This window comes from Hippoglossus stenolepis, chromosome 23 (genome assembly GCF_022539355.2).
Source record: "Hippoglossus stenolepis isolate QCI-W04-F060 chromosome 23, HSTE1.2, whole genome shotgun sequence".
NCBI classification, from domain to species: domain Eukaryota; kingdom Metazoa; phylum Chordata; class Actinopteri; order Pleuronectiformes; family Pleuronectidae; genus Hippoglossus; species Hippoglossus stenolepis.
Genome location: NC_061505.1, coordinates 8,366,504 through 8,382,422, shown reverse-complemented (window position 1 = coordinate 8,382,422; position 15,919 = coordinate 8,366,504). Strand labels below are relative to the sequence as shown.

General features: G+C 42.3%; 1 protein-coding gene across 3 annotated transcripts in view; it reads left to right on the top strand.

The window, feature by feature from the left end:
• The window catches only part of LOC118102641 (inactive ubiquitin carboxyl-terminal hydrolase 53), a 32,662-nt gene that overhangs the window by 6,518 nt on the left and 10,225 nt on the right, over nucleotides 1-15,919 (top strand). For all 3 annotated transcript variants that reach the window (XM_035148972.2, XM_035148975.2, XM_035148974.2), the window contains exons 2-12: nucleotides 1,882-2,556; nucleotides 3,678-3,770; nucleotides 3,969-4,103; nucleotides 5,347-5,457; nucleotides 6,468-6,550; nucleotides 6,697-6,781; nucleotides 6,943-7,089; nucleotides 9,040-9,189; nucleotides 11,993-12,137; nucleotides 13,275-13,421; nucleotides 15,193-15,339. In XM_035148972.2, coding sequence (XP_035004863.1) covers nucleotides 2,413-2,556; nucleotides 3,678-3,770; nucleotides 3,969-4,103; nucleotides 5,347-5,457; nucleotides 6,468-6,550; nucleotides 6,697-6,781; nucleotides 6,943-7,089; nucleotides 9,040-9,189; nucleotides 11,993-12,137; nucleotides 13,275-13,421; nucleotides 15,193-15,339 — 1,387 coding nt within the window. In that variant the 5' untranslated portion in view covers nucleotides 1,882-2,412. The remainder of the gene's footprint in view (nucleotides 1-1,881; nucleotides 2,557-3,677; nucleotides 3,771-3,968; nucleotides 4,104-5,346; nucleotides 5,458-6,467; nucleotides 6,551-6,696; nucleotides 6,782-6,942; nucleotides 7,090-9,039; nucleotides 9,190-11,992; nucleotides 12,138-13,274; nucleotides 13,422-15,192; nucleotides 15,340-15,919) is intronic.

The window sequence follows — 15,919 nt, the reverse complement described above, 5'->3', positions numbered from 1 at the left end:
CGTGCTTGGAGACAGCTTTAACAGACACGTATGTATATATAGTGCCAACATGTTGGGGCAGGTAAAGTTGGGATGTCTACACTTTTCCACTTGTCCCTCCACCCCCGAAACTAATCCGAAAAAAACTGCTCTTGGGCAACTGCGAGTTGGACTGGGCTCAGAGGAATGCTGTTGTTATGGAGTTCTTTTTGTACAGACGAGCACATGTTGTTGTTGTACAAATCATGCAGAGCTGCCTGTGAATGCATCATGTTAATACGGAACTTCAGGTTGCACCATTAAGCTACTGTGACTTTACAGTGTTGCGACATCACCATCCATTGAGGATTCCTGAAATACCAGGATGGCAATGTTGTCCGACTGGTTTTGGCTGAAACTTTGTTGGTTTCTAATCTGGAGACTGTTACGAGAGGGAAGTTTCATTGTTCTTACAAAGTAGGGCAGTATTTTTGTCCTCACTCCGAATAACAAAATGTTTGAGGCTTTATTTTCTTTGAGGTTGTTTTTTTTAGGTGTGAGGGACGAAAGCTGGATGAATCACCGCGTATCACACAACGAAACTATGGCTCATTGTTGCTTCTTTGTACTTTTTTTCGTGGGCTTGAAGTACATCTGCTTTGCCACAACCTCAGCTTACCATATACTCACACTTCCAGCTTTGTAATCATTTAGAATGACATAAAAGAATATCCTATAAAAATCCAAATACACGTTGTGTCTGCATGCGCCTCTCGGGGTATTCGCTAATGTAATAAGCTAGACACAGCATCCTTCCACCTCACTCAGCACAAGCATATTCATCCATCAAACCCCTCCGAGTCGTTTGTGTTCAGCGCTGCTTTCATCGGTGCACGGTGCACATTCACTGCAAATGTTGTCGGTGTTACTCATTATATTGTTTAAAGATGCATGGGCTGCAGGTTTCATAAATTGAACTGCATCTTCAGTGGTTTGTTATATTTTCCCTCCACTGCTGGACCTGTGTTAAGAATTAGGTCAGGCTGTTGCTCTTTTGTTATCTTGTTTATTTAAGAATGACAATGTCAGGCACAGTGAGTTGCTGAACAACAACTTTACACCCAAACTTCCCTACGAGATCTAAGGCTACATAGTTTGTTTTTTATTTTTTATCTGATCTTTTTTTAAGGATTTGAGCCTCTGATGACTCGTGACGGCTGTTTGTTATTGTAGCTGATGTATTTGAGATTAAATAATGAATCTGAAAATCTGGTGTAATTGGGGATTGTAGCACTGTGGGTTGAGCGATCAATATTGAGAACTGGCATAGACAGCGCTCTGCATGTATCAATACCGAGAGATTGGGAAGACCGTTGTCAGTAGTGACAGCGGATCTTTACAGCAGGTACTGTCAGTGGTTTATTTCTCCTGAGCACCAGTAATTGGAAGCGAATGGAGTCAAGCTGCACCTAACAGCACTTTCACTGTCGATTGAGTGTTACTGCTGTGTTGTATTTTTCTACTCTCTGTATTCCTAATGTACAGTTTGCAAGTATTATTGTCCCTATTTTTTAAGAAATTGAAATATATCTGTTTATGTTGATGTGCAACTTTGACACACTTGACACACCTCAAGTGCAAAGGGTGTTTTGCAAAAGTTAATGTATAAGCTTTGTGGACAGGATATTGAAAGGTCCAGTTTGACATCTAACCCAGAACACTGAAGCAGCACTGTGAGATGCATAATATATTTCTGTTATTGTAAAACCACTTCCTCATTCTTGTATGAAAACATTCAGTGAAAAGAGCAATTAAACAGACAAAAAGACAATAAAGGGTTGCCAGGAAAAGCAGGAATCTGAAAATCATCTCTGTAAATGTTAAACTCTTATTTAATCTCATTTCTTTCTTTCTCTAACACAGCCCAGCCTGGATACAACTTCACCATGGGTGAACCTCTTAAAGTGAAGACTGACTGCAGCTGATTATCTTCAATAGCACCAGGACCAACATTTGGATACAGTTTTCACCATCTCTAGTGAAGCTGTTGCAAAGCTTTGTGCAAAGCCATCAAGACGACAGGATGAATGAGGTGTCTTCCTGCGTGGTCAATACACATCTCGTCAACAGTATCAGACCGCCGATCATCAGAGGTTTCCCAAAACAAAGACTTGGATTGTAATTTTATTTTTACTGACTTTTATTTTATTTTGTTATTTTTTGCACGGGAACGACCTTCGAATTGCAGATTGAGTAAAAGAATCTTCTACATGAGCCGCAGCAATGGACTAGAGGCCCATGTGTAGCAGGACAGCTGTCACAGCTTGTGGAATAACGTAGCCCCAGACTGTTGGGGACTCACTTCCTCAGGGGGGCCCAAGGGATCTGATCCCAGCCCCGACCTGCCCTGTCATCTGACCATCCCACCTGTCCGAAGGCAGACCCCGCTATCCAATGGCATGGGTCAAGTTCTTCAGGAAGCCGGGGGGCAATCTGGGGAAATCTTACCAGCCGGGGAGCATGCTGTCTCTGGCCCCGACCAAAGGACTGCTGAACGAGCCGGGCCAGAACAGCTGCTTCCTCAACAGCGCTGTGCAGGTAGGTCTGCTCTGTCAATTATTCTTAGTATTGTTAATTATATAAAAAATAATAAGCTTGGTTTGTAAAGTATTTTTCCGAACAAAGTTACAATGTGATAAAAGATAAAACAAGAATGAAATTAAATAGCAATGAAATGAAATTGCCAAAGCACCAATTAGACTCCACAGGACCATTATTCACTGATCTAAGATGGCACGCAAACTCACAGGGAGTTAGTAAATCCTTTATATACATAGGGGCTTGGTTGTGTAAAGTTTCAAAAGAATCAGTGGATCAATAAAATCTTAAACTCAATGCAAAAACACAAAGGAAGTGAGGCCAGAGTCTGTTATATGGCCCTATCTTCATGAACCAGTAATAATTGAATGTATCATTTTGAATATAATCTTGTACAAATATACCTTCTTTGCTTAAAATATTCAAAGCTGCACAAAATAGTAATGATTGCAGAAAGTATCATATTTAATTGTTTTAAATTATAAGTTGCTCCAAACTTATTTTAGCGCTCGTAAGCTTGTAATTATTGACTTGTTGCTCCCTTCCTTTAGGAGCGGTGCACGTTCCACCCTCTAAGATTCGACCATCGCTTATTCAGAGACCGCTCGAAGCTTAGTCACTGTCCAAATCTGTCAGAGCTTCCCAGCAGTTTATTGATGCACTTGAAGGTTTCTTTTGACTAGTGGGATACTGGCTGGTGAGTTAGTTCATCACTGCAGTCAGCCACACAGTGAAGTCACCCTCTGAGACTGTGACTCAGTGGGTGAGACAACCGACGATGAGCTGGGTGAAGATGATCGTTACCTCCGGGCTTTGTTTCTGTGAGCAAGTTGCTGCTGTCGCCCAGTGCTCATTCTCGTGACCTTGTAGATGTTTCCCCAATGTCCACATGCCTTACATAAGAAATACCGCCTCATCCGTTCGCTTAAAAAATGCTTCTGTACTTATTCTTTGTTATTTTTAAAAGGGCAACATGTTTAAAAAGATGAGCCTTGGAGTTTCTCATGTTTTGATGCCTTTTTTTTTGCTTTAATATTTATAAGAAACGCTCCAATACAAGGGTATTAATTAAGATATGTTAGTTACAAAACTCCTGACGCCCTCCTCTTTCCTTTGTATAGGTACTATGGCAGCTGGACATCTTCAGACGCAGTTTGAGGCAGCTTCCTGGACACTTCTGTTTAGGAGAGTCGTGCATCTTTTGTGCATTAAAGGTAAGGGGAGGTCAGAATGTTTGATAGGAGCCAACACTGAGAAGAAACTGTGTAGTCTGTTGGTTTTGTAGATTCTGCAACTTGTTTAGTCACTTATTGAGACCATTGTGTATTCAGCAGCGATTGTGACACAAATGCTTTTAACAAACACAATGTCCCACAGTCCACGTGCAAACAAGTCCTTGCTCTCTTCTTCAGGGCATTTTCTCCCAGTTCCAGCACAGCCGGGAGCGAGCCCTGCCCTCTGACAACCTGCGTCACGCCTTGGCAGAGACCTTTAAGGACGAGCAGCGCTTCCAGCTGGGCTTCATGGATGATGCCGCAGAGTGCTTTGTAAGTTCCTGTGGCAACCCCAGCTTCTCCTGGGGGGAGTGAGACGAGTGTATGGGGAGGGGATGTGTGTATGTTTATGCGGTACGCTGCCACACAGTTTCGGGGGAATGCGCTGCAACAAACTGTTTGGCGAGGTCACTGAAAGAGCTTCTGTCCCTCCCTTCCCCTCTCATCAACCCCTGCCACATTGCCTCTAAATATTATCATGACAGGTTATATAAGGGCCAAAGACGCTGTGTTTGAATCTCCCCCTTTTTTTTTGGCACTAGTCGATTTCATGCATCCTTCATCATTTTTACATATCGGCTCTTTTTTTGGCAAAGCAAAGCATTGTTCTGCAGTTTAATTTTCTTTTCTTTTTTTTGTTGTTTTTTTTGTTCCAGTTTTATTTCGAGTCCAACCAACAAACACAAAACAGACGCTGCAGCTTTATTCTCCATCCATGTCTTCTTTTGTCCATCAGGCTTAATTACGTTGATAACTTCTGCTTAATGACAGTAGACCCAGCGAGCACAGATGTATCCTGATTTTATCCCACAGCCACTGTTTATCCTCTTAGGAAGTTCAATTACACAGCAATGGATAAACAAAGGCGAGCAGCTTATTCCTCTGGAACAGAAGTGGAATGCACTGTACTGTATGTGAACACTGGGTAACAAGTGTGAGCATTTACTCCCTCCAAAGAAGAGAATAGCCACAAACCTACCACTTAAATGCAAAGAAAACTTATGTATGTGTTTTCTGTCTGCAAGCTCCCTTCCTGCAAAACATCACCAGTAAACTTGTCAAAGTTGTTATCTTTTCCCGACAATCTTATTTCTTAATCCGGCAAAGATCTTTGCCTCGAGTGTTTGCCATGTGACGCACTGGCTGCAGCACGCCGGGGGAGAATTAATATGAGGAGTTGGCCGGTGCCATATTAACAGGCTGTGAAGTTGTGCCTGTAACCTTTTGCAGGCCTACCTTGCAGCCCTTAATATTTTATAAACTCACCAGTGCTCCATAGAAACAAGAGGGAGCTAAAATGGTGTTGCTCTTTAAATGTGTTTCCTTGCAATGTTAGGTTTTACGGAAAGACTCTCAAATTGTTGTGTCCCATTGCGCTGCAGTTTAGCTCTGGGTAATGTGTGTATTGGAGTAAAAAAATAAATAGCCTGTGGTAATTGTAAAGAGCTTTTCTTTTTCCAAGAAAGGAGTTGGAAATATTTGCCTCATACCTGATAGATCCCCTGTTCTGTCGTAGGAAAACATACTGGAGAGGATCCACCTGCACATTGTGCCTGAGGAGACAGATGCCTGCACTTCAAAGTCTTGCATCACGCATCAGAAGTTTGCTATGTCACTTTATGAGCAGGTCAGTGAAGGGACAGCATTCGTATAAGTATTTTATGTCATTTTACTCAACATAGTAATGTTTTTTTTCTGCTGCATCATTCTGTAAAAAAGTGATGTCAGGAATGTGTTAATTAAGCCTGATGTGTTTTATTTTAATGTAAGGGAGCGACGTTAATTATGATTTTAATGTGCCTGTCTTTTTTGTTGTCGATGTTTTTGCTCATACAGTGTTTGTTTTGGCGTTTTTGCACAGCCCCTACAGTATTGCAAAAGCTGAATACACATCAGCCACACACACACAAACACACACACACACAACACACACACACACACACACACACACACACACACACACACACACACACACACACACACACAGAGAGACAGGTGCATGAATCACTGTCTGAGACAGTAGAAATCCAATCCGTCATGTTTTGATACTGGGTTGCCCCAGTGGAATAAGGAGGGTGTTTCTGGTCAGATTCCACTGTGCTACAGCAGCAGCACTACCAGATAAATCACAGATGGTGCACACATAAATTCCAGCACAACTCAGACACAACCCTGCCCTGTGGCTGTGATGCCCATCGCCGACTCTGTCAGCGTCCCAAACCGGTTCTATCTCTGAATCAAGCAGATAATGTGCCTGTGCACTAAATCCCTCAGTGGATTCTGCTCCACCGTTACTTCAGGGCTCCCAACACCAGCAAATATAAAAGGCCTAAATGAGGATTGCATGTGTCAGTGATGAGATTTATAACTTCAGAAATTAAATTGAATGCCTGATAATGCCAATCATAAACCCACAGTTTATTACACAAGGAAAAGCAGCAAAACCGGCATGTCTTAATCTCTTGCCATAATTTATACAACTAAAAGACTTTTGTAGGAGCGTAACATTTTCTGATGACATGCTGACTTGGCGAAGTCCTTGGCAGTGGCTGCTGAACTCACACCAATTTATCTTTTTTTGTATCTCTTTCTTGTGTCTGTCCCCCCCCGGTCTCTCTGCCTCTCTCCCCCTTGCAGTCTGTGTGCCGTAGCTGTGGGGCGTCATCCGACCCGCTGCCGTTTACTGAGCTGGTGCATTATGTCTCTACCACCGCACTCTGGTAAGGCAAAGGCAACGTGAAACTTTCCTTCCTTTTTGCTCTACTCTGTTTTTGCATTTCACGTCCTGCATATTTCTGTATGTACACACAGCAGGGTTTTTTTGTTTTTTCTCCCAACAAACATCAATCACTCTGCATCTCTTCAGTCAACAGACGCTTCAGCGCAGAGACGAGTCCTTCGGGGATCTGTTACAAGCAGCGAGTACGATAGGGGACCTTCGTAACTGTCCTGTAAGTTGTGCTGCAAAAGCCTTTCATGGTGGTTGAATGGCTGTTAAATTAGATGAGCCATTTTAGGCAGACCTCAGAATCTCAAACATTACATTTTTCGATATTCCTTGTGTATGATTATTTACTTAAACGTAGTCTTTGTTTTTGTTTTTTTTTCCTAGAGCAACTGTGGTCAGAGGATTAAGATCAGACGGGTCCTCATGAACTCCCCAGAAATAGTGACCATCGGCTTCGTGTGGGACTCTGACCAGTCAGACCTCACCGAGGATGTTATCCGCTCCCTGGGACCTCATCTCAGTCTCTCTGCAGTGAGTAGAATTTATAAATAATTTACTGATGAGTTTTGTTTTTACCTTTTTCTTTTACTCCCTTTTTATATTTTGTGACCTGTAAGGTACTGTAATATCAGTATGAACATTCCTGTGAGTGAGAGGATGTTTTCACAAAAAGAATAGATGGTCAGATTTGATATCTTTTTAGATGAAGTAATTAACATATCATCAAATAACTCCCTCCAGACATGGTTCAGTGGCTCTTGTTGGAATTAAGCCATTCACACAGCTACCATTTTGTGCTTTTTGTGCGGGTTTTAGGGTCAGTTTGTTTTTGGTGCAATCGAACATATGTGGGAAATAAAGTGGGGATTATTTCTCTGTAAGTCGGGCCTGTTGCATAAGCAGTCAGCGGCCCATGCCCAGTTGGCCCACACCACTGATCAAAAAGCCCCTGCTGGCCTTGGTCAGCTGGTCAAAAAAGCCCCTCCCCTTGTCTCTGTGTTTTCCTGGGCATGTGTGTGAATGCCTGCCTGAAGGAACATGTGGGCAGAAGAGATGTCAGTGAGACAGGGAGGAAAAAGCATGTATTCCAGACTGCTGTTGTTGCACTGCTCATTTTCACTTATTGTTGGTGTGAAAGTAGAGGTGGGGAAATGAATCGTTTTTTCGATGCATCGCGCTGCGGATGTGGACGACTGCGTCGATGCAGAGACGGAACATAATCCATTCCTGTTTGCCGCTATGTTCATTTTTTAGCGATGTCCCGTCGCTGCATAATTATAATCGCTGCTTCAGGATCAGGACAGATGCACATTTGAGGTCTTGTCATCTTTTACAGTGTCAGTCTCCTGTCTGAGTATTAAAACAAGTGCGCAGGTAGTTCATCTGCTACACACAGCACGAGATGTGCACAGCCAGGACATCAGGGTTAAAGTGACCGGAACATCTGGATTCATGATCTGGCATTGATCAAAAACTAAATAGCGACAGAAAGACACTTGTAATAAGAGTCTCAAATACTTTTTTAAAGCACGAATCAGGAGGCTAGTGAAGATGCACACCGCTAGTAGTCACACAGTGATACAAAAATAAATTGTGTATCGATAATCGTTTTATCATTGAATCGTTGCCCAATGAATCGGAATCAAATCTTGAGGTGCCTGTAGAATCCCACCCGTAGTGTGAAGTATGCAAACATGTGACCACGTGTACTCCTCTGCCCACATGACTTCCCTCAGTAGCCTGATCACATCAGTCCATTGTGCAAAAAAACCCCAAACAATCAATCGGTGTCGTTCAGATCAGGGCATGCTCATTTGCTCCACATGTTGCATAATGTCTTTATTGAAAGATTCAAACAGTTTACTTGACAGCTCCCTCTTGTGTGTTTCCAAAGCCATGCCATCAGAAGAATTTGTCAGACGACCCCCCCCACACACCTCCCTTTCTAGTGTGGCACAAAGGCCTTGATTCATTATGGGAGCGTTTCATGTGACTTTTTTTCTTTATTAAAGGGAGCCCTCCCACCCCTTCATCTGCTTTGAAATCTATTGTTTGACAAAGGGGGGAAACGGAGAACTGCCTGTGCAGGAAATGTGTGAGGGAGAAACAAGTGATAGTCTCACTCACACTTTCACCATATATCTGCTAAATCCTTTACAAATTCGTTTATTTCTCTCTGAAATTACGTAAGAATTAAAATTAGAAATCATCCCCGTGTATTCGAATTTAGGTCATTACCAAGACAACTTTGGAACACTGTTGTATAAGTCTTGATATTAAGTGTTGCTATGACAGTACTGATTTAAACCAGCCCTTATTCACGCTGATTGTCAGTTCATTCCCTCAGACCACAATCTATTAACCGATGGAGTAACTGATCCTCCCCCAGCTATCAACATCACTCACTTGCCTGCCCACTTACTGCAGCGTTGATGCTGATAAGTATGTATTTATGTGTTTTGTGTGTGTGTATGGGAGCAGCTCTTCTACAGGGTAACTGATGAACATGCCAAAAAGGGAGAGCTGCTGCTCGTGGGGATGATCTGCTACTCCAGCCGCCACTACTGTGCCTTCGCCTTCCACACCAAGTCCTCCAAATGGGTCTTCTTTGATGATGCAACCGTAAAAGAGGTCAGAAAATTTAAAATGTTAGAAGTTATTGTCAGTTTAATCGGTTTATTGACAGATTAGTGAACCAATAACTATTATAATGAAACAAATAATTGGTGAAGTAAATTGATTATCTTTTGATTTTGGACTGTTGTACTCACAGTACAATTAATCTGAATATATCACAGAGTGTGCGTTGGGAAACACTACAAGTACTTTGTGAAAATGTTTGTAAATGTATTGTGAAAAAATATTTATAATGTTTTAAGAAGCAACACAGTTATTATGATCACATCGAACTATTCCAACGAAAGAGAACAAAATATTTTAATGTTCTTATACAGGAATATAAAGATCCAGTGAAGAGAAAATAGAATGCTTAGCCATCAGTCTTTACCTGAATTGCCGTGTTACATCTTGTCACAGTAAACCTTTCGTGAAAGTTGAGATATATATGTCCATATTTTTCTACAATTTTCACAGTTTGGGCATCAGGTTATTTGTTTACAGACAACGTGGACATCTGTTTTCATAAAAACGTTCTATCGTGAGTTTATAAATCATGGCTCGCAACAGAATTTAGTGAGATTCTGTCACTTCCCTCCATCACCACTTCTCTTTATCTCCCAAAGAGGACCACATGGATTGCCCCTTCACAATCCTGTGGGTTGATCAGCCTCTATGGCACTGAACAGTCAGCTAACCCCTCCCCGCAACCCCCCACCCAGATTTCCAATGCAATTTCCCCAACCCTGACTGCAGCAGTGAAGTGTAGCTAAACCAGTAAAGATCCTTCTTCTCACTGGGTAAAAGTTAAAGGGTCAGTGAGAATGCTGAGATGCACGGTATACTGTATGTGCTGTGTGTGCATGAGAAAGATTTATTTGTGTTTGTGTTTTTGCAGGTTAGTGGTTTTGTGTGTGTGTGTGTACGTACAGGTATATAGTTTGCGAATCCATTCTTCCTCTTATCCTCAACAATGGGTTCATTTCTGTGGCGGTGCACCATGCGCGCAAACCTTTTGTCTCGCATTCAAACAATTTTCCGGGGGACTGTGGTGCAGCGGCTGGCTGGCTCCGTGTCAATCCATCAGCCACTTGTGCTGCGTGTGCAGCCCCCCCCGGCCCCCCTACTCCCCGCCACCACCGGCTGAGATGAAGGAGCCCCAGTGCTCAGCGCCTGCCAAGTCCATACCTGGATCGAAACTTGCCAGCATTTCTGTAACTCCCCAAATCCCAGCTGCAAAATGGTGACTGTAGTGTCACCTAATCTCTGCTTTTCCAAACGCATAAACATTATTCAGTAAAAAAAATGACAAAACATTCGCAATAGTGAGGTTTATATATATTATACCTATATCATGGCCACTGAGTCTTCTCGATTCCGAGTGGCTGACTGGTGTTGTTTTCTTGTAACTGACAGAATATCCATACACCTCTGACACAGATTTATAGGTGTTTTGTTATTCTGAATCAATGCATCATTGTTAGGTAAAGACAACATCAAAACTGGAGCAGATTAATAATAACAATAATATTAATATTACATTTTATTCATGAGGAGATTTTAACAATGCTCAAAGACACAGAGAAAGTCAATAACTAAAAATATTCACAGATTTAATTCCGTTCTGCAGATGTGGGTTTTGAGTAATGTTTTGAAAGTGGACTGGTCGGTGCTGTCTCTGATTTGTTTTGGAGGAGGATTCCAGACGGAGAGAGCAGCGATGCAGCGAATGCCTCAGGTCTTTGTGCTTTTGAATTAAGTTAGATAGATTGAAGCTTGTGTCATAGCTGTACATTAAGTCTATGGACAGAAAACATTCAGGCGCAAAGATCAGTACATCCTCATTTGCCCATAGCACAGTTATTGATTTGAGCCCCCAGGTTAACTACTTACAGTACAAACTACTAGAATAGATTACTCAGATCAATTTTTTTTTAATGAATTTACTTAAAGAAAACATGCAGCATATACTGAAGATTGTGTTCACGTATATTTCTTCAACTACAATCCATTTTCCATGATATTTTGTAATCCATCTCTGCAGCTCTGTCACTTCTATCTTTCCTTTTCTTTAGCTTTTTTTTTGCTCAGTATTATTTCTTCTTCACTTCATCTACTAGTCTTCTATCTCTCCTCCTCCCACGAACCCCCGCACCCCCCCACCCCCCCGTCATTTGCTTAATTAAGGAGCACACAAGCATCTGTTAGCCTGCAGCTTGCCTCTGTGGTGCCTTTTGTGGCGAGACGCACACCTCACACAACGTAGCTAATTGTGATCGTGCAATTTGACCTCGGTTTGTTGTATTCATGTACAAAGTAGACATTGCACAACAAAGGTGGTTATTGGTTTCAAAGTTGCCAGTGGATTTCATAAACGTTGTTTGATTAAATTGGTTTAGTGATGTCAGTAGACCTGGTTTTTCGAAGAAATTGTTCACTCAAATCAGTTGTTCAACAAAGCTTTTTTTTGATACCTCTTTATAAAATGAAAACAGATGGAGTCACAAGAAAGAAAGAAAGTGCATTCGCATTTCATCCGTACAAACCATCTGCTTTTCCAAATCAAATTGGACAAGAGTCGGACTTGATTTGCACACATCCTCGATCGGCCGACAGTGAAACAAGCTGAAATGTTTCCCATTTGCTAAATTTGTTGTTTAACATTTTAATAACTTCAAATTTACTAATCCTCCAAAAGCATAAAGATGACAGATGTTTTCTTCCACTATGTTTTATTATCGCTCATAAAGTTGCGGAAGCTCTTTTCTAGATTTCTACATGTGTGTTGATCATCTTTTCTTTGTTTTGCTCGGTGTAGATCGGCATTAGGTGGAAAGATGTTGTCACCAAATGTATCAAAGGCCACTTCCAGCCTCTCCTCCTCTTTTACGCCAACCCTGACGGGAGTGCTATCACCGCGGATGATGTCTCGAGACCAAACAGCAGCCAGTCACAAGGACAAGGTATGATATAACAAACCATCAGGGTCTTTACAGAATCTGTTTTTGTTCTGTATTTGTTCACGGTAGAAATCCTCTTCATGAATAATATTCGCTGTGCCCCTGAAGAAGTTCTCTTAGCTAAACAGCCTTACTACAGTGGGTCAGATGGAGAGTTGATTCAGTGTCTTGTTCTGGAAATAACAACATCAAATTCCTTTGAGATGCATTTATCAGCCTTATTAGTGCTGTTGAGCTTTATGGGTTGTTTTGTTGCATTTGCGAAACAATAATCCCCTCCCGAGGGACCCATTTAATGATAATTTTATATCATAAAACACTCATTAATATGACGCTGAGGTGTGCAGCTACCTCTTTGTTTCATCTTTATAGATGTAAAAACCAGTGCGGGATATGGAGGGAATAAAAGAAAACTGAAGTGGATTTTGGCATTATAGGCTGGTCGAATGTAACAGCAGCCAAAATGTTTCTGGTGTTAAATTCAAAGTGTTCTGCGTCGTAATCGAAATTCAGAGGCTGGAGATTGAGTTGAATGTTTCGTTGGTGAGTCAAAGTGTGATTTTCCTCTATATACCCAGCTGGAGTTGAGTGTTTTATTAAGACCGAATGTAAAAAAAAAATGTAAAACTTACTAGAATTAAAATGCTGTTGGTTAATTTGGGCAGAACTCCCCCAGCAAACATATAATTAACTATAAATAAAATTCCCCTTCATTTACAAGTCATTTTAAATAGAAATGCAATCCAGAGAAACAAAAACAACCCTTTACAGGACGTGTATAATCCCAGATCATATTAGTTGCGTTCGCAGGGCAGTAATGAAAATTTGTTGATGACAACATCTCCTCTGGTTGGACTATATATCCCTGGATTTGTTTGGTTGGGGAGGTTTTTTATCCCCTTTAAAGATCCTCCTTCAACTCTCCATGCTGGCCGAGCCCCAGGTCCAAGCTGTGGCAGCCGCTCACTGCCCATCAGAGCTGACAGGGCGCCGGACCAAACTAGATGATCCTGCAAAAAAACCAAGAAAAACACTATGTGGATTTGAGTAATTTCTGTTTCTTGGTCTCATGTGTATCTGTATATTTGTTTTGTATGGTTGAAAAAAAAATCCTGTATATTTCCTTTTTTTCCCTCGCAGGCTTTGATTCTCCAGTGTCAGCCCCCAAGAAACTGGACCTCACCAGGGAGAACCTGAACGCTCTGTTGAGCCAAGGCTCTTTCAAACAGAAAACCCCTTCGACCTTCAGCAGGGGCAGCGCTCAGACCAGCGGAGGACGGGGACCAGGTAAGGGAGAAATGGTGGAAACGGTGAAAGTGGTAGTGAGAGATTTAAAACCCAACATGTGGAGGAACACACATCAAAGTTTCCATTATAACATTTCGTTTAATTAAGGGCTTAGGACTGGAAAACTCTGTTGTGCTCAAGGTTTTGTTTTCCACTGCAGGATAAGGAAGGAAATTGTTCCAACATTACCAGTATCAGCCTAAATAAAACACAGTATTTCCATGTGCAAGTGGAGTGTCTTGCAGTGATAAATAAAAACCACAGAGAGATAAGTCACCTTTTGTACTGGTTGTAGTTTTGGCCTTGAAAGACGGCTTCATTTATAAATATTTCTGTCCACAGAGAGTGGTGACACAGATCTGGTACAGCGACCAGACGAAGACAGAGGAAGAGATGATTAAATGTCTTTGCTGTCAAACTAAACCTAGCTATGCTAGTAACACAGAAGGGGATTAGCGACCCTTGCTGAAGAGAGAGGTCACTAAGAGCTGCCTGCTCACCACATGTTTAAGCCCAAGTAGAGGAAGAGTGTAAATTGAGGAGGAGAGATTTTGTTAAGATAAGGAAGTGGCTCTAGAAAATGACACAAAGCGGGTGAAATTGAATCTCCTTTGATATTATTGCAAGTTTCATTGTCTGCATGAAGCTGTGAAGGTCTTTGTCATTGTTTCCCTTCACTTGAGCTGTTTTCAGACACGACCCGAGTTTGTCTTGTGGATAACAGCAGGAGATTGGCCGGGTCAGACGCTTTCACAGCAACTGGAACATTTCCAGAACATTCAGGCCAGGGGTGGTGACCGGGTAGAACATACAGGAGGCAAAACATCACATATTAATTCTGCTTGTTTACAGCACATCGATACCGGTGTCGGCTTTTATCGGCAAAAAGTGCCATTGTCTTTCCAAGTTGACACCTTTGTCCGTGTCTTCTTCGTGTATGTTTTGTCTCAGATTTGCATCTATCACATTTTTAGAAATATCTGGAGCAACTGACTTGGACATTTTCATTCTCACATACCGCCCCTCTGGAAATATCAGGAAAATACCCAGAATTCAGTGCATGTGTTAAAACAGCTTTGGAAACTTTTTTGCTAATCTGCGGTGTGGGGAGGGAGTGTTGCAGTCAGCGCAATAAAAGTAAGAAACTGAAGTCAAGTTAAAAGGGAAATTATTAAGTCGTGATTCAGCATTTTGTCAACGACCAAATATTCTCTATTTTAGTGCTGGAGTGAATATTGAGGTACAAAAACAGTCTAAAAAAGAGCTGTTTTTTTTCCAAACACATCAGCCTCTGCCCACAGTTGTTTGTGTTGACATTTCAGACAGCTAACAGAACCACAGCATGATCATGTTTTCCAGGGCCGTGACTAATCATTGCGTTTCAAAGTGAATGTCTGCCAGACACGGAGGAGATGAACTCTCCGCGCGGCCACGTTTCCACCCTTTTGCCTTTCCCTTCACGGAGCACAAAATGTACTGTATACATCAGCACAATGATGTGTTGTAAAGTTAGCCTCCGTCTACACACTCAGCAAGTGCTCAGTGCCTCGGGGGGCGGGGGGCTTGGGACTAAGAGGTGGAAAACAGTGACAGTGAAAAGGAGGGTACACATCTATATGCTCACTGAGATAAAAATACATTTAATGGTGTCTGCACTGGTGGAAATCCCCTCCTGACTCAGCAGAAGTTGCATTAATTACATACTGGCTGCATTCCTCTCAATTGTGCCAGATTCCCGATGGTAAAAACCTGCCATTTGTTTGTTTTGTAGTGAACATTGGCACCAGTGATCCCAAGAGCCGCCTCAGGGACATTTCTCGGGAAGTCGCCCAGAGAGCAGGAGAGGTGCGGGGGATGCATCCATCCAGACGAGAGCCTGACAGGAGCGGTCAACGGAGGGTGGAGACGCGCTACAGAGGTACGTAGGTTGCAGATGCACTGTACAGCATGTGCATTGATAAGAGCAGACTAACACACTGCAACACAAACGCACGAGAACCTCAAGGGTGTGTGATACAAAAGGCTAGCCCCTCCGCTTCCCCATCCCTTACGTAACCCTCGGTTCGGGAGCAATGTGTCAGAAAGGGGATTAAGTGCTGACGTCTGTTGGAGCCTGCCTTGATCCCACTCTCTCATATTCAGAGCCATTGGTTCCCCTCGCTGTGCTGTGCATGACCATGGACAGCAAATACACACAATAAACTAAACAGGTCAACCCAAGTAGTGATAAACACTGTTTGATTTGATCAAAGGATGCATTTAACTCCAAAAACTCATATTTGTGCCACTGTTTTTCTTACGTCTCCTCCTTGTTCTTCCCAAATTGAGTTTGTGTGTCTGTTCTAATCAGGGGGCCGATTGGTCAGCTCTTTTAAGACTCCTTTAGTACATCAGTACTTTCAATTAAGTATCAGTGAGGGGGATTATGGGGACCCAATTCTAACACACTCCCAAATCCGCCATGTCAACAGCAGTAGCCCGGGTTAGCACCGAGCTCA